At 40.2% G+C, this 23,586-nt stretch overlaps 1 protein-coding gene across 2 annotated transcripts in view; it reads left to right on the plus strand.

Annotated features, from left to right (window-relative positions):
- LOC105470326 (G protein-coupled receptor 156) overlaps window positions 1–23,586 on the plus strand; it is a 131,460-nt gene that overhangs the window by 33,233 nt on the left and 74,641 nt on the right. The window contains exons 2-3 of one of the 2 annotated variants that reach the window (XM_011722184.3): window positions 8,104–8,571; window positions 8,797–8,933. In XM_011722184.3, coding sequence (XP_011720486.2) covers window positions 8,476–8,571; window positions 8,797–8,933 — 233 coding nt within the window. In that variant the 5' untranslated portion in view covers window positions 8,104–8,475. Of the gene's footprint in view, window positions 1–8,103; window positions 8,572–8,796; window positions 8,934–19,605; window positions 19,679–23,586 lie in introns of those variants that run through there. The other variant, XM_071092366.1, reaches the window with a different exon arrangement.

The raw sequence follows: 23,586 nt of genomic DNA on the forward strand, positions 1-23,586 counted from the left end.
AGTGCTGTAGATTTTCCTCTTAACACTGCTTCAGCTGCACCCCAGAGATTCTGGTATGTTGTCTCTTTGTTGTCATTAGTTTCAAGGAACTTCTTGATTTCTGCCTTAATTTTGTTATTTACCCAGGAGTCATTCGGGAGCAGATTGTTCAGTTTCCATGTAGTTGTGTGGTTTTGAGTGAATTTCTTAATCTTGAGTTCTAATTTGATTGTGCTGTGGTCAGAAAGACTGTTATGATTTCAATTCTTTTGCTTTTGCTGAGAAAGTGCCATGTGGTGATGAGAAGAATGTATATTCTGTTGTTTTGGGGTGGAGAGTTCTGTAGATATCTATCAGGTCTTCTTGATCCAGAGCTTAGTTCAGGTCCTGAATATCTTTGTTAATTTTCTGTCTGAATGATTTGTCTAATATTTTCAGTGGAGTGTCAAAGTATTTCACTATTATTGTATGGGAGTCTAAGTCTCTTTGTAGGTCTCTAAGAACTTGCTTTGTGAATCTGGGTGCTCCTGTATTGGGTACATATATATTTAGGATAGTTAGCTCTGCTTGTTGAATTGAACCCTTTACCATTATGGAATGCCCTTCTTTGTCTTTTTTTTTTTTTTAATCTTTGTTGGTTTAAAGTCTGTTTTGTCAGAAACTAGGACTGCAACCCTTGCTTTCTTGTGTTTTCCATTTGCTTTGTAAGTTTTTCTCCATTCCCTTATTTTGAGCCTATGTGTGTCTTTGCACTTGAGATGGGTCTCTTGAAGACTGCATACTGATGGGCCTTGGCTGTTTATCCAGCTTGCCATTCTGTGTCTTTTAATTGGGGGCATTTAGCCCATTTATATTTAAGGTTAGTATGTTATGTATGAATTTGATCCTGTCATCATGATGCTAGCTGGTTATTTTGCTGACTTGTTTTTGTGGTAACTTCATAGTGTCACTGGTCTGTGTACTTTAGTATGTTCTTCTATTAACTGGTAACAGTTTTTCCTTTCCATATTTAGTGCTTCCTTCAGGAGTGCTTGCAGGGCAGCCTGGTTGTGACAAATTCCCTCAGCATTTGCTTATCTGAAAAGGATCTTATTTCTCCTTCACTTATGAAGCTTAGTTTGGCCAGATATGAAATTCTGGATTGGAAATATTTTTCTTTAAGAATGTTGAATATTGGTTTCCAGTCTCTTCTGGCTTGTAGGGTTTCTGCTGAGGGGTCCACTGTTTTCTATTGGGCTTCTCTTTATAGGTGACCTGGACTTTCTCATTGGCTACCTTTAGCATTTTTTTTTTTTTTTTTCATTTTCACCTTGGAGAATCTGATGATTATGTGTCTTGGAGGGATCTTCTTGTGGAGTATCTTACTGGGGTTCTCTGCATTTCCTGAATTTGAATTTTGGCCCACCTTGCTAGGTTGGAGAAGTTCTCCTGGATGCTATCCTGATGTATGTTTTCCAACTTGGTTCCATTCTGCCCTCTCTTTCAGGTACCCCAGTCAGGTAATAGGTTTGGTCTCTTTACATAATCTCTTATTTATCTGAGGTTTTGTTCATTCCTTTTCTTTTTCTTTTTTTCTGTATTCTTGTCTGCCTGTCTATATGCAGAAAAATAGTGTCCAAGCTCTGAGATTCTTTCCACTGCTTGGTTTATCCTATGGATACTTCTGATTGCATTGTAAAGTTCTTTTGTGTCACAAGAACTTTATTTTTTTATCTTTATCCAGTCTACCGTTGATGGGCATTTAGTTTGATTCTATGTCTTTGTTATTGTGACTAGTGCTGCAATGAACATACATGTGCATGTGTCTTTATAATAGAATGATTCATATTTATTTGAGTAAATGTATGTTGATTTTGTACCATGCAGTTTTATTGAATTTATCAGTTCTAATTGTTTTCTTGTAGAGTCTTTCCAAATATAAGATCATATTGTCTGCAAACAATGATAATTTGAGTTATTCCTTTCCAATTTGGATGCTTTTTATATCTTTATCTTATCCAATTGCTCTAGCTAGGACTTCCAGTAGTATGTTGAATAACAGTGATGTTGTGTTCCAGATTTTAGAGGAAAGGCTTTGTCCTTCTCCCATGCCCCAGGTAGGTCCAGGAGTCAAGGACTAGAGTCCAAAACCTTAGAAGTCTACCTGGTGTTCTGTCATATTGTGGCTGAGCTGGCCCTCAGACCACAAGACACAGTCCTTCCCACTCTTCCCTCCCCTTTCCAAAGGCAGAGGAACCTCATCCTGTAGCCACTGCCAACCCAGGCCATGAGGACGACTGCCAGACTACTGCTGATGTTCCCTTAAGGCCCAAGGTCCCTTAAATCAGCTTGTCCTGAATGCTACCTAGCCTGATACTCACCCTTCAGGACAGTGGGCTCCCCTCTGGCCCAGGGAAGGTCCAGAAATGCTGCCCAAAGGTCAAGTCTTATATTCAGGGGTTCCAAGAGCCCTCTTGGTATTCTAATCTCCTGTATCTGTGCTGGTACCTAAAGTGCAAGACAAAGTCCCTTTGACATTTCCTTCTGCTTTTGTCAAGCAGAAGGAGTTTTGTCCTGCAGCCACCATAGCTGGTAATGTACTGAGTCCCACCTGAAGCAAGCAAGTCTCAGAAGCTCACCCAAGGCCCTCAACATAGTCCCTGTTTATTGCTGCTGGTTATTCAGGGCCCAGGGGCTCTTCACTTAGCAGGTGATAAATGCTGGCAGGGCTGGGTCCTTTCCTTCAATGCAGTGGGTTCCCTCTGGCCCAGGGTGTGTCTAGATATGTCGCCTGGTTGCTAGGGCCTAGAATGGGGGCCTCATGACTCTGACCAGTGCCCTATCCTGCTGTGGATGAGCTGGTATCCTAGATGCAAGACAGAGTTCTCCCCTACTTCTCCCTCTCGTATTCTCAAGTGGAAGGAAGGGGTCTCTTTTGGAGCTGTAAGCTGTGTAGCCTGGGGTAAGGGGAGGGGTGATGCCAGTACTCTCTTGACTGCCCCAGCTGGTGTCTCAGTAGGTTGCATGCACTCCCAATCTGCTGTCTCTGGGCCTAGTTCAGCACTAGGACTCACCTAAGAGTTGTAGTCCTTATGGCCTAGACTGCTTTTAAAGTTTACTTGTAAACAAAGAACACTGTGGCCCTCCCTGGTGAGATTTGCAGGCACTCAAGTTTAGACCACTGGGATTGATGATTCCTCTCTGGCTAGTGCTGTTTTAAATCCTCCCTCCGTTTGTACATGTCAGCTGAGTTTGGTCCAGTTTTCCTTTCTGCTCTGATTTCTGGTTCTTATGAAGGTGTTTTCTTTCTGTGTAGATAGCTGTTAACTTGGTGTCCTTGCAGAAGGAATGATCAGTGGAGACTTCTATTTTGCCATCTTGATCCTCTGCCATATATCATTCTTTTTTTTTTTTTTTTTGAGAGGGAGTCTGGCTCTGTCGCCCAGGCTGGAGTGCAGTGGCCGGATCTCAGCTCACTGCAAGCTCTGCCTCCCGGGTTTACGCCATTCTCCTGCCTCAGCCTCCCGAGTAGCTGGGACTACAGGCGCCCGCCACCTCGCCCGGCTAGTTTTTTTTTTGTATTTTTTAGTAGAGATGGGGTTTCACCATGTTAGCCAGGATGGTCTTGATCTCCTGACCTCGTGATCCGCCCGTCTCGGCCTCCCAAAGTGCTGGGATTACAGGCTTGAGCCACCGCGCCCGGCCCATATATCATTCTTATCAATCATTTTTCTCTTTATGCACCTGGAAATACACTGGTATACAAAATTAAGATCCTTACTTTCATAGAATTTATGTTCTAATGGGGGAAGTCAAACAATAATCAGTGGACACCAATGCATAAATAAATAACACATTAAAAAGTGTTGAGGACAGGCTGGGCATGGTGGCTCATACCTGTAATCCCAGCACTTTGGGAGGCCAAGGCAGGCAAATCACTTGAGGTCAGGAGTTTGAGACCAACCTGGCCAACATGGTGAAACCTGGTCTCTACTAAAAATACAAAAATTAGCTGGGTATGGTGGCAGGTGCCTGTAATTCCAGCTACTAGGGAGGCTGAGGCAGGGGAATCACTTGAAGCTGGGAGGCAGAGGTTGAAGTGAGCTGAGATCCCACCACTGCACTCCAGACTGGAGAACAGAGTGAGACTCTGTCTCAAAAAAATAAATACATAAAAATACAAGCTGTTGAGGACAATGGAGGAAAAGGCAGATCAGAGAAAGAACATTTACAAAAGCTAGAGGGAGTGTGAAGCAATTTTAAATGAGGTCAGATTTTTGGATAATTTCTATTGCTATGTTTTTAAGTTAACCAGTGTTTCTTTTTGCAGTGTCTGATCTGTTATATTTTTATTTCAGATATTATTGTTATCTCTAGAAGTTCCATTTGGATTATCTTTCAATTCTCTCCTCATTTTGTTCATATTTTGCTTTATATCCTAGAGCATATTTATAATAGTTGTTTTAAGGTTCTTGTGTGACAGTTGTATCATTTCTGTTATTTCTCTGATATTATTTATCTATTTTTTAAAACTTTATGGTTATAGGTCGTATTTTTTCATTTCTTTGAATGCCTGGTGATTATTTTGAATTTTACATTGTTGAACACTGGATCTTGTTATATTCCTTTTAAGACCATTGAATTGTGTTCTGGAATGCAATTGAGTTTTTACAGATCACTTTGATCCATTTGAGACTTTCCTTTAGGGTATATCCAGAGTAACATCTAGTTTAGGGTTAATTTATTTTTACTACTAAGATGTAGCTTTTCTCAGGATTCTCTCCAATGTCCTGCGTGTTATGGGGTCTCTCCACACTGGCTGATGGAAACACAGGGTAGTCTCAGCCCTGTGTGAGCTCCAGGAATTACTCAGCTATTGCCTATCAATGTTTTTTCTTCAACTTCAAGTAGTTTCTTCCTGCTCATATTCAAATCAGTACTCAGAAAAAGACTCGGGGGGATCCTCTGCAGATTTCCAAAGTGCTCTCCCCACTCTTCTTCATTACTCTGCCCCACAAATTCTAACCACCTCAACATCCTCAAATTCCAATCCATTCCGCTTACCTCAGGTAGAATTCTAGGTTCTGATTGGTTTTCCCTCCACGTGCTGTGACCTGGAAATGACCTTTGGCAGTATCTCTTAGGAATCCCGGTTGTGTGGCATCTGTTGTACAATGTCTGAAAATAGTTGTTTTATGTGTTTTGTCTGGTGTTCAACTTGTTCACAGAAAAAAGCAATTTTCACAGCAGTTAATTCTTCACAGACAGAAGCAGAAGTTCTACCAATTGCAAAACAACCAAAACAACTTGTTAAAAGACAGTATTTGTATGACTGTTTTTAAATGGTCGTAAATAGTGTATAGAAGAATAGAGATTTTGTGAGAAAGATACGGGCCTATACAGAGGGGTGAACTTGCAAATGACCATCTTGCACTTGGGAATAGTGTCTGTTTTCCTGATCCTAATCACTGGGAAGGATTCTGTAATCTCTGTCAAATAAATTGCAAACACTACCACGCATGGCCTTGGGTCTACTACTGTCTGTGACATAAACAGTTTCTCCCTAGAGACTTTGGTGTGAGGGTACAGGGGGAAGGTAGCTTTTGGAGGGGCTTGCAAGACCCTTCCCTTTGTGCCTTCGATTCTTGTATATATGTTGTGGTCAGATGTCTTACCATTACCATCTCTGATAACTCCCCACCCACTTTCCCAATCACTAAACACTTTTTGAAACCATTTAACTCTTTCCTTTCAATGATTGAGCCCTTCATTGTTTCATCAGCTCCTCTTGTGTGAATCTCTGTGAATGTGTGCCAAGTTTACAGTTTAATGCCTGTCCCATGTAGGAGCCCAATATCACAGTATATAAAGTTTCTACACTGGATATCCATGGACTAAAGAGGGGTCTAGCATTCGGAGTTCGACGTCAGTGAGTTTAGCTTATCCAAGGGTACGTCTAGAATGTGCTGAGAAATTTATCCCAAGTCAGAGTTGCATCCCCCAGGACTTTAGGCTCAGATGGACAACCCCATCATATTCACAGAATCCCTCAAAGATAATTGAAGTTTAAGATTGTCAGCCCACCTGGGGTGTACAGTGTTGACCAGGGTTTCTCAACCTTAGCACTATTGACATTTGAGGCCAGATAATTATTTGTTGTTCGGACCATCCTGTGAATTATAGTATGTTTAGCAGCATCCGTGGCATCTACCTACTAGATGTGAATAGCACCCTTCTCTTAATTTTGACAACCACGAGTGTCTCCAGAATTGCCAGATGTCCCCTAAAGGTGCAAAATTGCATCATTGAGAACTACTAGTAAAGAGGCACTGTGGCATGCCGTGCTCTAGGGAGCCCACAGAAGTGCAGCTCTGGGAACTGGAGCTGAAGAAACCCAAGAGGCCCATTGGTGTCTTCTTGGAAGAGGTTAGTCCAGAGTGTCTGTACCATGTGGAGTGTATACTGGGATGACATTGACCTTGGAATGTAAACTCCTGGGATTCTTGCTTCTGCAGATTTGGAGCAGGGTTTTCCTCTTATCTGTTTTTCAGTTTACTTATTTGAAAATGAGGAATGGTGTTTACGTCACAAAACACTATAGTGAGGATAAAATGAGGTTTTATATATATATACACCCATACATACACATACACACTTCTTCCAAATGATATAATAATATATAAACATTGAATGAATAATGGTTCAAATATAAGTGTACTTAGTTGCCACTATGATTAAAAGGGCAATATAGGAAAAGTACATTTTCTTCTAATCCATCATGTCGTAATAGCCCTCCCTGTGGTTTGTAGTATGGCTCTATGCTAGAAGGCACAATAGGAAAATGTCCAACTTTAAAAAACAAAAGAAAAGAAAAAATATCTTTCTAGCAATCAAAATCTCAACTAAATTAGAATGCAAATAGGTTTTTATATTTGCTTCATAATTTTCCATTAAATAATCTGACCAGACTATGCAAGAATTTAAATGCCTTGATGGGAGATACTGGCTTTTAGTTCTCTTGGGATTTCATTGTAATAAACCTGGTAAATAATTCAGGAACATATGAGAGGCCAATGAATGGCCAGCACCTGGTGCTATATTGTTTGTGCATAAGCACACAGACTCAAAAGATGGCACTCTCCACCTGTCACTGTTGTTCTGGCTTAAACGTGGGCCCTGTGTTCAGTGGCAATTGAAATAATAGTAACTGATATTTTTGCCTTTCCAATTTTCCTTCACAATGAAAGAAAACTGTGCTAAGCTGTTTAAAAAACACAAAGCAGAAGTGGCAGCCTCTTTTAGATTACCATTGGTAAAATTTCAAATCTATTTTCTCTATTAAGGGATTGATTGCTTTAAAGAATTAGGGATATGGCTATCTTTTCTACTGGTGCTAATTTGAGCCTTTTCGCCTTTCTATCTTCGTTCCACAAGGCTGAGCTTCTCTTTAGATCACATTATTCATATTGCAAGGATCTTCTGAGAGAAATAACACCATCCTCTGGCCAGCCACTCACTCTGCAGGAGTTCCTAGAGCTCCCCAGTTTCTTTCCCTATTGTCTGAGTAGTCTGTCTCACTCCTGTTAGTCTCACAGTTTAAATACAAACAAAGGCTCTTGCAGGCAGCTTGGGTACCTTTCTGTGACCCCAAGTGACTGGACATAGAATGTTCCTCACTGAGAGAACAAGAGCTAGAGTGACCGACAGATCATGTGAGGAGACAGCATGGGGCACCTGAGCCCAGCACCATCCAGGATCAGACAGAACTTAAGCCATGAGCTGCATAGAAAGATCCTGGGAGGGCACTGGGTTTTCCAGTATGGAAAAAAGAAAGATGTGGCTCACAAGTCTAAGCTAAGGTCTTTACAGTACTGGGCCATAAAAAGGATCTGAAAAGAAACTGCAGAAAATGTTAGATATGTTTTATCTTTGTTTTAAAAATACTATTTATTATAAAGGCTTAAAATATGTTTATTTAAGTATATTTGATACCTTTATAATATATATAATAAAGTGTATAATAAAATATAACTATGTAATTAAAATAGATGATATTTTAAAACCTCTGTAATAAACCATTTATGTGTTTGTGTGCACACGCGCATGCCTTTTGTTTAACAGGTTTAATTGCTTTCCTTTCTTCAGGAACCAGAGTGAGGGTACTCAAGCAGTGACTGCCATCTGGTGGTTAACCAGAATCATCACTTTGTGTAGCCTGATGGTTACTAAGATGTCCACTCTTGACTCACATGGCATGCACTGGCAGCCCGCGAAGGATGTCTGATTTTGGAGGGTAACCAGTTGAAGGATGTCTGATGAAGGAGCCTAGTGAAATAACCCTTTGCTTCTACCTGAATGTGTTGTTCACTGTGGATTCTGAGCCTGCAGCCAGCTCCAAAATGGGACCTCTGAAGAAAAGATTTGAGTTGCTCTTGTGTTTTAGTCAAAGATCTGCATCCCTACCAGTGGGTAACCAAGACTGTGAATAAGCACACACCAACAGGGGCATGTGGTGACATGGAGCCTGAAATAAACTGCTCTGAATTGTGTGACGGCTTTCCTGGCCAGGAGCTGGATCGGAGACCCCTTCATGATCTCTGCAAGACAACAATTGTAAGTGAGCAGCCACGGGGTACCAGGGCTGCTCAGATATATGTGTTGGTGGTAGTGTTGGGGAGGAGGAGGTAGAAGGAAAGGAGGATGAGGAAGGGGAGGAGGGGGAGGAGGAACTGCTCATGCAGGATACATATTTCCCAGCATTGGTGACGATGGGGCAGTTTGGTTTTGACCTATAGAAAATCCTTCATTCCTAACAGCTTCTCCTTATTCTGTCCTCAGACATCTTCCCACCACAGCAGTAAGACCATCTCTTCATTATCTCCTGTCCTCTTGGGTATTGTTTGGACTTTTCTCAGCTGTGGACTTCTGCTGATACTTTTCTTTCTTGCCTTTACAATTCGCTGCAGGAAGAACAGGTAAGCAGCCCAGTTTCTCCTCACACATAGCTGAATCATGAAACCCAGAATGTTAGTATTATTTTGGCAGCACAAGCCGCTAGCTGGTCTCCCACCACAGGATTAAGCCACATGAGAAGTTCCCTCTGAAATAGTCTACCTGTTGAGAAAGGGAAAGATGTAGGTCAGTATTGTGCTAACTACTGCAAGGGTATGCAAAGAAGAGAATGAAGAGTCTCTCTCTATAATGGAGGTACAATCCTTCTGAGAAGATGAGGTATTTATATTTAAAATGAAGACCATGTAGAGGATTCCAAAGCAACACACAACTTGAGGACAACACAGCAGAACCAGTCTGGTTGAGTTAGGGTTTCTGCAAAAGCAGTGAAGCGCTACTACCTGGCCATTTGCTAGATAATTCTGCCTGACTGGAAAGTCACAGACTCATTGAGGTAAGTATGGCTCCCAGGATTCGCAAAAGAAGCAAAATGGTGATGTTTTTCTAAAGGAACTTGTAGCACCTTGGCTTGGATGCAATTTCATCCTTCCTCAGGGCCCATCCCATCTCTCCCACCCCAACACTGTACCCTCATCCTACCACAGCTGTCCCAGGGTACCTCATGAGAAACCCTGCCCCAACCTTCTCCTTAGCCCACAGCTGACTTCTAGATGGAGCCCACAATCAGAAATTAACAGCTTCCTCAAACCAGCCAAACTCGTCTGGCCCCACTCCAGCCTTACCCTGTGTGGTGACCAATCATGTTATGTTCCATTGCATGTGGATTTGACACTCAGATGAGAATCGGTCAGTTGCATTTTGGGACGCTGTTTTGCCATGTTAGGCATGGAGGATATGGAATTGTTAAGCAGCAGTGACTTGGTCGTTGGGTCACCCTCAGCATGGTGGTGATATGTGGCACTCCAACTAGAGTATACCCCAGAGACTGCCTCATCCACTTTTCATTCTGTTCCTCAAGCACACTACACTGACTCCCATCTCAAGGCTTTTGTACTTACTGTTCCTGAACTGTTCCCTCTGCCTGGAAGTCCTCCTCAGATCTTCCCATGACTAATTCCTTCTCATCTTGTAGGTCTTGGCTCCAATGTCACCTCTTCAGAGACACTTTCCCTGATCATCCTATCTAAAATAGCATCTCTACCCATGATCACCCGCTCATCTCATTCCATATCCTATCAGCCTGTTTTATGTTCCTTATAGCAAGCATAGTCTGCTATACCATATTTATCGATTTACCTCTTGATTGTCTGTATCCCCTACCAGAATGGAAGTCTGTGAACACAGGGACTTTGCCTGTCCTGTTGTGCTCACCACTGTGTCTCCAGCATTTAGAACAGACTCTGGGACATAATAGGTGCTCAGTAAATATGCACCTAGTGATCCTGGAAGGAAAGAGATTTAAATCTCAGCGGTGGCTACTGCCAACAAAATGACTGGGAAAATCATGCATTTCAAGGTTAGAGAACTATGGAGTAGCCTTTTCAGCTATAGCATGTTTCTATAATGCAAAGTAATACTTAATTGGTATTACCCAGTTGGTAATAAGAAAATTATGTCATTGATTCATATGTTACTTTTCCCCCAGCAAATCAATAGTTTAAAAATTCAGGGGCAAGCTTTCTCACAGCTAGTAAAGGAAGCTTTAAGCTTGGCAGTTCCATCCCTTAGGGCAAGTAGTGGCTGGCTTAATGGCTTAAGAACTTGTGTCTTCCCTACAACATGAGGCTGTAGGAGTAGATGAAGAAGCAGAGAAGACATTTGCCTTATGTTTAAAAACTTCAGTTGATTGTTAAAGAAAGCACAGATCCAGAGCAGATTTTTAATTTTTTGACAATGTTATCTATTGGAGATGAATGCCCCTGAGGACCTGTGTCTTGAGATTTAAGACTGTAGAAGTTGACTTTGATCCTGAGTACAAATGATAGTGGACATTTACTGGGTGGTAGTGTTTTAGTTGGAAGATTTAATATTTTATTAATACTCGTGTTACAAAGTTAACTGTTTTGAGTGTTATGACCCCATCCTATTTTCCCCACAAACTATTATTTTTACATATAATTTTGCAGAATACAAGGTTTATCAAGCATTTACATATCCTGTTAAAACAGGAACACCTGTAAACAGCATTATACTAGAAACCCTTATATTTCTTTCACTCTGTTAAAGATTTTGCTGCCTGTTTTGTTTGCAATGGGAGCATGACTTGGCATAAAGAATACAATACTAAGAGGTACTCTGAATAGAAACACATTTTACAATTAAGTGGCTTACAAAGTCAGACAAGGAAAGATAAAATAACCCAGTTTCAAAAGTGTTTTATTGAACAATGCATTTATTAAAAGATGCAGCATCACAATCAGATTTCGTTATAATTCTGTGGTCTCTAAATTTGTGACTGTGTATGTGAGTATTCATGTGTGTGTACATGCAAGAAAGAAGAGGAAGAAAGATATTTTAACACAATAAAAATAATACAAAAATGTTTAAATCCAGTTGCAGATATTGAATTTTTGATTAAAAAAAAATTCAAAAACCAGTAAGGATAAAGAAAACTTGAACACTATAAACCAACTTGACCCAATTGACATTTATATTACCTTTCACCCAACAACAGCAGAATACATATTCTTTTGAAGTATACATGGAACATTTACTAAGATACATCATATTCTGGGCCATAGAAAAAGTCTCATTAAATTTAAAAGGATTCAAGCCGGGTGCAGTGGCTCATGCCTGTAATCCCAGCACTTTGGGATGCTGAGGCAGATAGATCACCAGAGGTCAGGAGTTTGAGACCAGCCTAGCCAACATGTGAAAACCCATCTCTACTAAAAATACAAAAATTAGATGGGTGTGGTGGCACGCACCTGTAGTCCCAGCTACTTGGGAGACTGAGGCAGGAGAACCCAGGAGGCAGAGATTGCAGTGAGCCAAGATCATGCCACTGCACTCCAGCCTGGGTGACACAGCAAGACTCTGTCTCAAAAAAAAAAAAAAAAAAAAAAAAAATTTAAAGGATTCAAGTCATAAAAAGTATGTTTTCTGACAATCAAATTAAAATGGAAATCAACAGCGGAAAGATCTCTGGAAAATCCTGAAATATGTAGAAACTACATAGAACACTTTAAATAATCCATGGTCAAAAAAGAAATCAAAAGGAAAGCTAGAAAATGTTGACCAGAATTAAAATGAAAAATACAACCTAAGATTTGTTGGATGCCACTAAAGCAGTATTAGGGGGAAATTTAGAGCACTAAACTCCATATTAGAAAAGAAGAAATGTCTCAAATCCATGACCTTAGCTTCCACCCTACAAACAGAAAAAAAGAGCAAATGAGACCCAAAGTAAGTAGAAGAAAGGAAATAATAAAGATCAGGTTAGAAAATAAAATAGAAAACAGAAGAACAATAGGGAAAAGTCAGTAAAGCCAAAAGCTATGAAGATAAGTAAAACTGATCAACCTCTAGCCAAAGTGATCAGAATAAAAAGAAGTAAGATACAATTACCCAAATAAGGAATGGGAGAGGTGACATCACTATAGATTCTACAGATATGAGGGATAAGGTAATGTTGTAAACAACTATGGTAGGCAGCCTCTAAGATGTTCTTCAGTGATTCCCAACTCCTTGTAGTCACACTCCTATGAAATCCTCTCTCCTTGAGTATGGGGTGAACTTACTGAGTTGCTTATTAATGAGATGCCACTTTTGGCATTAAGTCACAAAAACTGTGACTTCCATCTTGGATCTCTCTCATTGTCCCACTAACTCACTCTGTGGGAGGCCAGCTGTTGTGTTATGAGCTTTCCTGTAAAGAGGCCCACACTGGCAAGGAACTGATGTTTCCAGCCTGCTGCCAGCAAGTACCTGGGGCTTACTAACAGCCATGTCAGTGAACTTTGAAACAGGTGACACCTTGATTGTATTCTTATGTGAAAACCTGAACCACAGGCACCGAACTAAGCTGTGCCTTAGAAATATTACCAGTTCAACTCAAACTCTTCAAAAAAAACCTGAAAATAAGGAAGTAATTCCCAACTCATTCTATGAGGACAGCATTACCCTGATACCAAAATTGAATAGACAGAATAAGAGGAAGAGGAAGAGGAAGAGGAAGAGGAAGAAGAAGAAGAAGAAGAAGAAGAGGAGGAGGAGGAGGAGGAGGAGGAGGGAGAGGGGGAGGAGGAGGAAGAGGAAGGGGAAAGCTATAGGCTAATATGTCTTATAACATAGATTCAAAATTTTAAACAAAATTTTAACAAATTGAGTATGACTAAATGGTAAAAAGAGAATGCATCATTGTGACAATGTGAGGTTTGTCCCTGGAATGCAAGGTTTGTTTAATATCCAAAGATTTATCAATAACTCATGACATTTACCAACTAAAAAAGAAAACTATGTAATCATCTCAGTAGATACAGAAAAATTTTTTGACAAACTTCAACATCAATTTCTGATAAAGTCTCAACAAACTAAGCATAGAAGAGAACTTCCTCCCCATTGCACAGCACAGCTGCTGTGGCAGATCATGGCCAGACTGCTTCTTTAAGTGGGACCCTGATCCATCCCTCCTCACTGGGCAGGACCTCCCTGTGAGAATTTCAGCAACTCCAGCCAGGATTTTATGGACAGAACTCTGATCTCTCTGGGACAGAGTCCCTGGAGGGAGGGGTGGCCAGTCTCTGTGGTTCAGCCAACTTAGCCTTTCCTGCCTGCTGGCTCTGGAGAGTCTGGACAGTCTGGACAAAAGCGGATCCCCCCAGTGCAGTGCACCCAATCCCCCAAAGGGCAGCCATACTGCTTCTTTAAGCAGGTCCCTGATCCCATTCCTCCTGACTAGGTGAGACCTCCTAAAGGGATCCCCAGACACCTCTTACAGGAGTGTTCAGGTCAGTATCAGGTTGGTGTTCCCCTGGGACAGAGCTCCCAGAGGAAGGAGCAGGCAGCAATTTTTGTTGTTTTGCACCCTTCACTGTTAATACCTCCAGGTGCTGGAGGGACCCAGGTGGTTAGGGTCTAGAGTGGACCCCCAGCAAACCACAACAGCCCTGCAGAAGAGGGGCCTGACTATTAAAAGAAAAATAGCAGCAACAACAACCTAAACAAAAAAGACCCCACAAAAACCGCATTCAAAGGTCAACAACCTCAAAGATTGAAGGTAGATAAGCCCACAAAGATGAGAAAGAATCAATGCAAAAATGCTGAAAACTCAAAAAGCCAGAGTATCTCTTCTCCTCCAAATGATTGCAATACCTCTCCAGCAAGGGCACAGAACTGGGCTGAGACTGAGATGGCTGAATTGACAGAAGTAGCCTTCAGAATGAGGGTAATAACGAACTTTGCTGAGCTAAAGGAGCATATTCTAACCCAATGCAAGAATCTAAGAATCATGATAAAACATTACAGAAGCTGATAACCAGAATAGCCAGTTCAGAGGGGAACATAAAACACCTAATGGAGTTGAGAAACACAATGTGAGAACTTCACAATCCAATCACTAGTGTCTATAGCCGAGTAGACCAAGCAACAGAAAGAATCTCAGAGCTTGAAGACTGTCTTTCTGAAATAAGACAGGCAGGCAAGAATAGAGGAAAAAAGAACGAAAACAAACAAAGAAACAAAACCTCCAACAAATACAGGATTGTGTAAAAAGACCAAACCTACAACTGATTGAGGTACCTGAAAGAGACGGACAGAAAGGAACCAAGTTGGAAAACATACTTCACGATGTCATCCAGGAGAACCTCGCCAACCTAGCAAGACAGGCCAACATTCAAATTCAGGAAATGTGGAGAACCCCAGTAAGATACCCCACAAGAAGATCAACCCCAAAACACGTAATCATCAGATTATCCAAGGTCAAAATGAAAGAAATAATGTTAAGGGCAGCCAGAGAGAGAGGCCAGGTCATGTACAAAGTGAAGCCCATCAGACTAACAGTGGATCTCTCAGCAGAAATCCTACAAGCCAAAGAGACTGGAGGCCAATATTCAAAATTCTTAAAAGAAAAGAATTTCCAACCCAGAATTTCCTATCAGGCCAAATTAAGCTTCATAAGTGAAGGAGAAATAAGATCCTTTTCAGACAAGCAAATGCTGAGGGAATTTGTTACAACCAGGACTGCCCTGCAAGTGCTCCTGAAGGAAGCACTAAAAATGGAAAGGAAAAACTTACCAGCCACTACAAAAACACACTGAAGTACACAGACCAGTGACACTATGAAGGAACCACATAAACAACTTGGCAAAATAACCAGCTAGCATCATGATGACAGGATCACATTCACACATAACAATACTAACCTTCAATGTAAATGGGCTAAATGCCCCAATTAAAAGACACAGAATGGCAAGCTCGCTAAAGAGCAAAGACCCATCAGCATCAGCAAATACCCAGATGCTGTCTTCCAGAGACCCATCTCAGGTGCAGAGACACACATAGGTTCAAAATAAAGGAATGGAGGAAAATTTACCAAGCAAATGGAAAAAAAGGCAAGGGTTGCAGTCCTAGTTTCTGACAAAACAGACTTTAAACCAACAAAGATAAAAAAGACAAGGGCGTTCCATAATGGTAAAGGGCTCAATTCAACGAGAAGAGCTAACTATCCTAAATACATATGCACCTAATGTAGGAACAACCAGACTCATAAAGCAAGTTCTTAGAGACCTACAAAGAGACTTAGACTCCCACTCATAATAGTGAAAGAATTTAACACTCCACTGACAATATTAGATCATTGAGACAGAAAATTAACAAAGATATGCAGGACCTGAACTAAACTCTGGATCAAATGGACCTGATAGATATCTACAGAACTCTCCACCCAAAAACAACACAATATACATTCTTCTCATAGCCACATGGCAGTCTAAAATTGATCATATAATCAGAAGTAAAATACTCCTCAGCAAATGCAAAAGAACTGAACATAGCAAACAGTCTCTCCAACCACAACACAATCAAATTAGAACTCAAGATTAAGAAATTCACTCAAAACCATACAACTACATGGAAATGAACAACCTGCTCCTGAATGACTCCTGGGTAAATAATGAAATTAAGGCAGAAATCAAGAAGTTCCTTGAAACTAATGACAACAAAGAGACAATGTACCAGAATCTCCGGGACACAGCTAAAGCTGTGTTGAGATAAATTTGTAGCACTAAATGCCCATATCAAAAAGCTAGAAAGATCTTAAGTCAACAATCTAACATCACAACTAAGCAAACTAGACAACCAAGAGCAAACAAATCCCAAAGCTAGCAGAAGACAAGAAATAACCAAGATCAGACTGGAACTGAAGGAGATAGAGACACAAAAAAATTTCAAAAACCAACAAATCCAGGACCTGTTTTTTTGAAAAATAAAATAAAATAGACTGCTACCTAAACTAATAAGAAAAGAGAGAAAAATCAAATAGACACAATGAGAAATGATAGGGGGAATATCACCACTGACCTCACAGAAATGCAAACAACCATCAGAGAATGCTATAAACACCTCTATGCACATGAACTAGAAAATCTAGAAGGAATGGGTAAATTCCTGGGCACAAACACTTTCCCAAGACTGAACCAGGAAGTAATTGAATCCCTGAATAGACCAATAATGAGTTCTGAAATTCAGGCAGTAACAAATAGCCTAGCAACCAAAAGAAAGCCCAGGAACAGATGAATTTACAGCTGAATTCTACCAGAGGTACAAAGAGGAGCTGGTACCATTTCTTCTGAAACTATTTCAAACAATTGAAAAGGAGAGACTCCTCCCTAACTCATTCTATGAGACCAGCATCGTCCTGATACCAAAACCTGGCAGAGACACAATTAAAAAAAAAGAAAACTTCAGACAAATATCCCTGATGAACATCAATACAAAAATCCTCAGTAAAAACTGGCAAACCAAATCCAGCAGCACATCAAAAAACTTATCCACCACGATCAAGTTGGCTTCATCCCTGAGATTCAAGGTTGGTTTAACATATGTAAATCAGTAAATGTAACTCATCACATAAACCACATGATTTTCTCAATAGACACAGAAAAGGCCTTTGATAAAGTTCAACATCTCTTCAATAAACTCTCAATAAACTAAGTATTGAGGAATATACCTCAAAATAACAAGAACCATCTATGGCAAACCCACAGCCAGTATCATACTAAATGGGCAAAAGCTGGAAGCATTCCCCCTGAAAACTGGCACAAGACAAGGGTGCCTTCTCTCACCACTCTTATTCAACCTAGTATTAGAAGTTCTGGCCAGGGCAATCAGGCAAGAGAAAGAAATAAAGCATATTTAAATAGGAAGAAAAGAAGTGAAACCGTCTTTGTTAGCAGATGACATGATCCTATGTCTAGAAAACCTCATTGCCTTAGCCCAAAAGCTTCTTAAGCTGATAAGCAACTTCATCAAAGCCTCAGGATACAAAATCAGCACGCAAAAATTGCTAGCATTCCTATAAACCAACAACAGGCAAGCAGAGAGCCAAATAATGAATGAATTCCTATTCACAGTTGCTACAAAAAGAATAAAATACCTAAGAATACAGCTAACAAGGGAAGTACAGAGCCTCTTCAAGGAGAATGACAAACCACTGCTTAAGGAAATCAGAGAGGACACAAGCAAATAGAAAAACATTTCATGCTTATGGATAGGTAGAATCAATATTGTGAAAATGGCCATATTGCCCAAAGTAATTTATAGATTGAATGCTATTCACATTAAACTACCATTGACATTCTTCACAGAATTAGAAAAAAACTATTTTAAAATTCATGTGGAACCAAAAAAGAGCCCCAATAACCAAGGCAATCCTAAGCAAAAATAATAAAGCTGGAGGCATCATGCTACCTGACATCAAACTATAATACAAGGCTACAGTAATCAAAACATAATGGTTTTGGTACAAAAACAGATGCATAGACCAATGGCACAGAATAAAGAACTCAGAAATAAGACCACACACCTACAAACATCTGATATTCATCAAACCTGACAAAAACGAGCAATGGGGAAAGGACTCCCTATTTAATAAATGTTGCTGTGAAAACTGGCTAGCCATATGCAGAAAATTGAAACTGGACCCCCTTCCTTATACCATATACAAAAATTGACTGAAGATGGATTAAAGACTTAAATGTAAAACCCAAAACTAAAATCCCTAGACGAAAATCTAGATGGTACCGTTCAGGACATAGGCACAGGCAAAGATTTCATGACAAAAATGCCAAAAGCAGTTGCAACAAAACCAAACAGTGACAAATGGGATCTAATTAAACAGCTTCTGCACAGCAAAAGAAACTGTCATCAGAGTGAACAGACAACCTGCGGAATGGGAAAAAATTTTTGCAATCTATCCATCTGACAAAGGTATAATATCCAGAATCTACAAGGAACTTCAACAAATTTACAAGAAAAAAACCCCATTAAAAAGTGGGCAAAGGACATACATGAACAGTCACTTCTCAAAAGAAGACATACATGCAGCCAACAAACATGAAAAAAAGCTCAACATCACAGATCATAAGAGAAATGCAAATCAAACCCCAATGAGAGGTGGGTGGATCACTTGAGGTAAGGAGTTCAAGACTAGCCTGGCCAACATGGCAAACCTTGTCTCTACTAAACATATAAAAGTTAGCCAAGTGTGGTGGTGCCTACCTGTAATTCCAGCTACTCAGGAGGCTGAGGCACAAGAATTGCTTGGACTGAGGTATTGCATGAACCCAGGAGGCAGAGGTTACAGTGAGCCGAGATCTATACTCCAACCTGGGTGACAGAGTGAGACAATGTCTTAAAAAAAAAAAAAAAAAAGGCCCACGATGAGATACCATCTCTTGCCAGTCAGAATGGTGATTATTAAAAAGTCAAGAAACAACAGATGCTGGCAAGGTTGTGGAGAAAAAGGAATGCTTTTACACTGTTGATGGGAATGTAAATTAGTTCAACTATTATAGAAGGCAGTGTAGCAATTCCTCAAAGATCTAAAATCAGAAATACCATTTGACCCAGGAATCTCATTACAGGGTATATACCCAAAGGAATATAAATCATTATATTATAAAGATACATGCATGCATAAGTTCACTGCAGCACTTTTCACAACAACAAAGACATGGAATCAACCCAAATGCCCATCAATGATAGACTGGATAAAGAAAATGTGGTACATATATACCATGGAATAGTATACAACCATAAAAAGGAATAAGATCATGTCCTTTGCAGGGACCTGGATGGAGCTGGAAGCCATTATCCTTAGCAAACTAATGCAGGAACAGAAAACCAAACACTGCATGTTCTCACTTTTAAGTGGGAGCTGAACTATGAGAACACATAGACACATAGCGGGGGAACAACACACACTGGGGCCTGTCGGGGAAGGTTGGGGGAGGGAGAGCATAAGGAAGAATAGCTAATAGATGCTGGGCTTAATACCTAGGTGATGGGTTGATCTGTACAGCAAACCACCATGGCACATGTTTACCTACGTAACAAACCTGCACAGGTACCCCAGAACTTAAAAGTTAAAAATAAAAAAACCTTAAAATAAAAGTTAAAAAAAATTAAAAACATGTTCAAAAAGAAGAGAACTTCCTCAGCTTGATAATGTGCATCTATAAAAAACTATACCTAACATCATTTTTAATGGTAAAAGACCAAATGCTTTCCTATTAGGATCAGAAAGAAGACAAGATGTCCAGTCTCACGACTTCTATTCAACATTGGAGGTTTTAGCCAGTGAAATAAGGTAAGAAAAATAAATAAAAGTCACCTACTTTTTTAAAAAGGTAAGAATGAAAATATTTTTACCCTCAGATGACCTGATCATCTATGTAGAAAATCCAGTGAAACATTTAAAAAGAAGAAACAGAGCAGACATGGTGGCTCATCCACCCAAAGTGTAATCCCACCACTTTGGGAGGCTGACATAGAAGGATCACTTGAGATCAGGAGTTCAAGACCAGCCTGGGCACAGAGTGAGACCTTGTCTCTACAAAAAAATTTAAAAATTAGCTGGGCATGGTGGTGCCTACCTTTAGTCCCAGATACTTAGAAGGCTGAGGTGGGAGGATTGCTTGGGCCCAGGAGTTTGAGGCTGCATTGAGCGGAGATTGCGCCACTGCACTCCAAACTGGGTGACAGAGCCAGACCCTATCTCTAAACAAAACAAAACTACTAGAACTAATACATGAGTTTAGCAAGGTTGCAGGATACAAGATCAATGTACAATACTCAACTGTATTTCCGTATACTAACAACAAACAATTGAAAAAGTACATGAAATAGATGAAATATTTAGGGATAACCTAACAAACAATGTGAAATGCCTGTACACTGAAAACTTTAAAACATTCCTAAGAGAATTAAACAAAATATAAATAAATGGAGATACATTGTGTTGCTGGGTTGGAAGACCCAATATTGTTTAAATGTCAGTTCTTCCCTAGTTGATTTGTAGACTCGATCCAATAACAGTCACATTTCCTTTTTTTGTATAGATTGACAAACTGATTCTAAAATTCATATGAAAATATGAAGGACCTAGAATAGCCAAAACAACTTTTAAAAGAATGAAGTTGGAAGGCTAGGACCACCTGATTTCAAGACATATTACAAAACTAACAGTAATGCAGATAGTTTGATATTGGGCAAAGATAGACATATTCATCAACAGAACAGAATAGACTCCAGAAATCCACATGTATCTGGTCAACTGATTTTCAATAAAGGTACAAAGGCAATTCAGTGGAGAAGGGACAGTCTTTTCAGCAAATAGTGCTGGAACAACTGGATATCCATATGCAAAAATCAACTTTGATCTATCTACATGTTACACCATATTAACTCAAAATGGATCACAGACCTAATTATAAAACCTAAAACTGTAAAATTTATAAAAGAAAACATATAAGAAAAATTTTGTGACCTTGGAATAAGCAAATATTTCTTAGGTATAATACCAAAAGCATGGTCCATAAAAGAAAGCACTGATGAATTAGACTTTGTAATAATTAAGAACATCTTCTCTTTCAAAGAGAATCTTTTTTTTTTTTTTTTTTTGAGACGGAGTCTCGCTGTGTCGCCCAGGCTGGAGTGCAGTGGCCGGATCTCAGCTCACTGCAAGCTCTGCCTCCCGGGTTTTTACGCCATTCTCCTGCCTCAGCCTCCCGAGTAGCTGGGACTACAGGCGCCCGCCACCTCGCCCGGCTAGTTTTTTGTATTTTTTAGTAGAGACGGGGTTTCACCGTGTTAGCCAGGATGGTCTCGAACTCCTGACCTCGTGATCCGCCCGTCTCGGCCTCCCAAAGTGCTGGGATTACAGGCTTGAGCCACCGCGCCCGGCCTCAAAGAGAATCTTAAGAGAATGAGAAAAAAGCCACAGACTAGAATAAAATATTTGAAATCATATTTCTGGCTGGGCGTGGTGACTCACGCCTATAATCTCAGCACTTTAGGAGGTTGAGGTGGGTGGATCACCTGGGGTCAGGAGTTCGAGACCAGCCTAGCCAACATGGTGAAACCCCGTCTCTACTAAAAATTAAAAAGAAAAATGAGCTGCGTGTGGTGGCAGGTGCCTGTAATCCTACCTACTCAGGAGGCTGAGGCAGGAGAATCACTTGAACCCAGGAGGCGGAGGTTGCAGTGAGCCAAAAATTCACCATTGCACTCCAACCTGGGTGACAACAGTGAAACTCTGTCTCAAAAAAAAAAAAACAAAAACTCTAGAAACGCAGTACAGTAGTGCTTCCTTATCTGGTTTTGCTTTCCATGGTTTCAGCTACCTGTGGTCATCCGTGGCCTGAAAATATTAAATGGAATATTCCAGAATTAACCAATTAATAGGTTTTAAATTGCACACCTTTCTGAGGAGCATGGTGAAATCTCACGCTGTTCCACTCTGGCCCATCCTGGACACGAATCCTCCTTTTGTCCAGCATATCCACACCATATACACTACCTGCCTGTTAGTCTCTTAACAGTCATCTTGGTTATCGGATTGTCTGTCATGGTATTGAAGTGCTTTGTGTCCAAATAACCCTTATTTTGCTGTGGCCCCAAAGTTCAAAGTTCAAGATGCTGACATATTGTTATAATTTGATATGGTTTGGTTCTGTGTCCCCACCCAAATCTCATCTCGAATTGTAATCCTCACACGTCAAGGGAGGGACCTCGTGGGAGGTGATTGGATGATGGGGACAGTTTCCCTCATACTGTTCTCGTGATAGTGAGGGAGTTCTCACAAGATCTGGTTCTTTGATAAGTGTCTGGCCCTTTCCCCTGCACACTCTCTCTCTCCTGCCACCTTGTGAATATGTGTCTTGCTTCCCCTTTGCCTTCCGCCATGATTGTAAGTTTCCTGAGGCTTCCCCAGCCATGCAGAACTGTGAGTCAATTAAACCTGTTTTTCTTTATAAATTATTCAGTCTCAGGTAGTACCTTTATTGCAGTGTGAGAACAGACTAATACATAATTGTTTTATTATTGGTTATGGTTGCCAATCCCTTACTGTGCCTAATTTATAAATTAAACTTTGTTATAGGTATGTATGTATAGGACAAAACAGTATATATAGGGCTCAGTACTATCCATGGTTTCAGGCATCCACTGGGGGTCTTGGAACATATCCCCCTCAGATAAGGGGGACTACTGTAATAAGAAAACAAACAATTCAATATTTTAAAATGGGTAAAAGATTTCAACAGATCCTTCACCAAAGAAGATATGTGGATGACAGATAAGCATATGAGAAGATATCCAATACCATTAGTCATTAATGAAATGCAAATTAAAACTGCATTAAAATACCACACACACTTATTAGAATGGCTAAAATTTAAAAAACTGAGTAAATCACATGTTGGCACACACTGCTGATGAGAACATAATTTGGTCCACTTCACTTTGGAAGACAGTCTGGGAGTTTCTTTCTTTCTTTATTCCATTCCTGGCTAATGTTTTTTTATAGAAATAGAGTTTCATTATGTTGCTCAGGTTGGTCTCAAACTCCTGGGTTCAAGCAATCTGCCTGCCTTGGCCTCTCAAAGTGCTAGCATTGCAGGCATGAGCCACTGCACCCAGCCATGGCAGTTTCTTTAAAAGTTCAGCATACACCTATGATGTGATCTAGCTGTGCCACTCTTAGGTTTTTACCAAAGGGAAATGAAATGAAACTGCATGTCCATACTAAGACTTGTACACCAGTGTTTATAGCAGCGTTCTTTGTAATAGCCAAAAACTGGAAATAGCACAAGTATCCATTAGCAAGTGAATGGCTAAACAAATTGTAATATATCCATACAATAGAATCCTACTCAGCAATTTAAAACATGAATTACTGATACTTGGAAGAGCAAAGATGAATCTCAGAATAATTGTACTGAGTGAAAAAGCCAGGCAAAATGACTACATGCTATGTAAATCCAATTCCACAAAGTTCTAAAAAAACTAGACTAACCTATTGTTAACTAATCCATAGTGACAGAAGCAGATCAGTGGTTGCCTGTGGATGAGTAGAGTTAGCAAAGAGTCAGGAAAGGAGGATTACAAAGGGACATGTGGAAGTTTTTTGGAGTGATCGATATGTTTATAGCTTGATTATAGTATTTCACAGGTGCATACATGTATCAAAACTTATCAAATCATGTACTTTAAATA

This window comes from Macaca nemestrina, chromosome 2, assembly GCF_043159975.1.
Source record: "Macaca nemestrina isolate mMacNem1 chromosome 2, mMacNem.hap1, whole genome shotgun sequence".
Taxonomy (NCBI): domain Eukaryota; kingdom Metazoa; phylum Chordata; class Mammalia; order Primates; family Cercopithecidae; genus Macaca; species Macaca nemestrina.